Source organism: Medicago sativa, chromosome 3 (assembly GCF_051527215.1).
Source record: "Medicago sativa cultivar Bolivia chromosome 3, Bolivia_mono, whole genome shotgun sequence".
Lineage (NCBI taxonomy): Eukaryota > Viridiplantae > Streptophyta > Magnoliopsida > Fabales > Fabaceae > Medicago > Medicago sativa.
In genome coordinates this window covers 26,543,528-26,546,733 of record NC_140751.1, presented here as the reverse complement: position 1 = coordinate 26,546,733, position 3,206 = coordinate 26,543,528, and the positions used below count along the sequence as shown (strand labels likewise).

The window sequence follows — 3,206 nt, the reverse complement described above, 5'->3', positions numbered from 1 at the left end:
ATTCTTGTGTAATTCATATAAAATTTAGTTTTTAAGTTCTTCAAGAACTATATAACCAATCCAATCAGTTAATTGTAGGATCCTTCTAGTATGTATCATTACCGAATTCTTCAGGAATTCATAGAAAATAAAACCGAGTTTTTAAGTTCTTCAAGAACTATGCAATATATTTAAACAATAAAAACAATTCTCTAAGCAAACCTTTAGAGATTAACAACTTCTGAATTCTTCAAAAATGTATATAGAATAAATAATCACAGTAATATAAAACAATTCACATAATAATGATTTAATGCAACCGTAATAACATAATGTTTTAATATGGTAATTATTCATGCATATTAAAATAGTATTGATTACAATATTAAAATACAATAAAATTCAAATTAAAGAAAAAAAATTGTTACTACTCTTGCACATTAAGGTATTATTCATCAAAAGAATTAAAATAAACACTAAAGATCATCGATCATACTAAAACAGAGCAAATTTACGATAAAAATAATGAAAATTGTGCTACATTTGCAATCCTTCAGAGATATTAAAATACTTATTGAATTCTTTGTGAGTTCTTCCGGAACTATATAATAAATTTAATCTTGATCAAAAATATAATAAATCTAATTAATTCATTAGGAATTCGGTAAAAAAAATTTGTGTTATTAAGCAATCCTTCAGGGATGCAACACCTTTGAATTCATTGGAAAACAATTTGAGTTTTTAAGCAATCCTTCAGGGATGCAACACCTGTGAATTCATTGGGAATTCATTGAAAAATAATTTGAGTTTTTAAGCAATCCTTCAGGGATACGTTCCTTTTTGATATAATATTTTCTTCTGAAATTGTATTATAGATGTGATCAATCTCTTTTGCAATCCTCCAAGGATGCATGAAATTCTTCAAGAATTCAAGAACTTATATTGAGTTATTCAGGAACTTTACAATAGATGTTAAACAAAAAAAAAACCTTTTATTTGATTATTTTATGTAATCTCATATCTCCTATTATAAGCCATCAATTATCGTTTCAATATTTCACTTTAGCTTTTGTATATAATCAAAAGAAAGAAGAAAAAAAACAAATAGGCATAATTAATGGTTCAAATTCAAACATGTTCATATCATACGATTTAAAAATAACAAATAAGCGCAATAACGTATCTATAAGGCTTTGATTCCAAATTGATGGAATTGTAACAATAGCCTATAATCATCGATACAAAATTACAAGAAGAATTATGTACCTTCTCAGTTGATTAGAGAGTGCTGATAACGTGTTATAAAACTAAATAAAGAGAAACAATAATAGAGAGAAGGAGAAGAAGAGAGAATAGAGAGAAGTATTATTATTCTTGGTGTATTTGAAAATGTTACAAATGAGCTCTATTTATAGGGAAATAGAATAGCTTATGGACTAAGCCCAATAATCTAGTAGTATAGCCCATTAACACATTTGCTATTTGGACATCCATTATTAATATTTATAACAGATTGTAAAATCTTAATATCCATAGTTATAAATCTCCTAGGTAGAAAATAGATATTAAATCGATGATTTATCCTCCCATAAGAAGAAAATTTTCTTTATATAGTAATACATGACTAAAATTTAATATATTTTCTTTAATCCCAAGGTCTTCAATCATCTGGCTATTCCAATTAAACCAAACTATTTCACCATCTTCTTTTATAAAAAATACACCCTTGTTTCCTACTCCGATAGGACGCTCAATGCAAGCCAATGGGCCAATGGTAAAAAGCTTAGTCCATGATTCTTTCACACCAACTTCACCTAAAACATATATATCAAAAGTAGGTGTACCGAAATCCCATAAGATCAATGCAATGGAACCACTTAACGCAACCAAGTATAAGGGCCTTGAAAAAACGCTAAATATATCATCCACATCTAAAGACGGGTCTAAGGGTATGAGTGTTGTAAAGAACACCTCATTGACCAAGTCAAATGACGCCAATGCTCTTTTAGCATCAGGATGGTCAATTAAATGCCACCAATGACATCTTCCATCCAAGTACAGCCGCTCACTTTTAAGACCATCAAACACAGAAAAAGAACAACCTATATCAACCAAGTACATATTGATATCAAGTTTTTTCCAAGAATTACTTCTAAGGCTATATATTTCCCAAAAGGAATCAAGTGATATATCTCCCCACGGCACATCTTCTACCGGTATGCCAAAATCTTCACAATCTCGGGAAGTTGGTGAAAAATAATATAAATATCTAATCAACTTATAATCATCTTTATCATGGTCATAGCCAAACCCATGAAGAAAAGTATCAAACCTTTGATAAGTTGGAACAGCCTCGAGAGGGCTTGGAGGAATAACTTTGAATTCTTTAGTAGCTGGGTTCCAAAATACAATTCTTCCATTATTTGTGTTGCAGAGGCAAAGAAGTCCGGTAATACCAGAATCTAAAATACGGAAACAGGGATCCTCCTCTAGAAATGGATTTGGCCAATCTAATTTGACCATATTCTTATATCTATCACTTGAAAGTGAAAGCAAGTCTCTATCACCAATTTGTAAAAGTAGAGATACATCACCATAGTAATAATGGTGATTAGATATTAAATTTTTGCGGAAGATACTCATAAAATGATGGTTTTCAAATAAAAGTGTCCAAGATTTACGAACACATCTAAATCGTTTTAAAGATTTCAGAGGTAATTTTGATAGAATGGAAAATGCAAGTTCATCATGTATGTAGTTCCTAACCTTTTCACCTGTCGCTGTCAAATATTTTTCCATCTCTGCTTGAAATTGTAATAGGTTCACTATCACAGGGAGATGTGTTGATCCGAGCAATTAGTAAGAAAGAAAAACAGATGAACTCAAGCAAAGTGTATGATTAGAAGAACGCTCAATGAAATTGTAAGGGCAGGGAAAACTGACTCTCTTCTTATAGTTTGGATTAATATAACCTTAATTGATAATTAATAAAATAGAACCTTAATTGAGAAGTATCCGTAAAAAAATTCTGAAGAAAGCAATTAAAATATACTTTTATATAGAATAATATCAAGAGAAAACTTAATTCATAAGAAAGCAATTAAAATATACTTTTATAGAATAATATCAAGAGAAAACTTAATTCATAAGAAATATCAAATATTTTGATTTTCACTTCCACATATATCTTATCAATTTAAGTGTTTTATTAATTTTGTTTGACAAAA

At 29.2% G+C, this 3,206-nt stretch overlaps 1 protein-coding gene across 1 annotated transcript; it reads right to left on the bottom strand.

Annotated features, from left to right (window-relative positions):
• Positions 1-1,323: 1,323 nt before the first annotated feature.
• On the bottom strand, positions 1,324-2,963 carry LOC146936772 (F-box/kelch-repeat protein At3g06240-like). Its single transcript, XM_085751406.1, has one exon. It carries the CDS (start codon positions 2,776-2,778, stop codon positions 1,558-1,560), a length of 1,221 nt encoding a protein of 406 aa, XP_085607532.1. The 5' UTR covers positions 2,779-2,963; the 3' UTR covers positions 1,324-1,557.
• Positions 2,964-3,206: the final 243 nt, after the last annotated feature.

Bases quoted from the DNA above. Each gene is read 5' to 3' on its own strand.
- LOC146936772 (XM_085751406.1), bottom strand. From the start codon at position 2,778: ATGGAAAAATATTTGACAGCGACAGGTGAAAAGGTTAGGAACTACATA.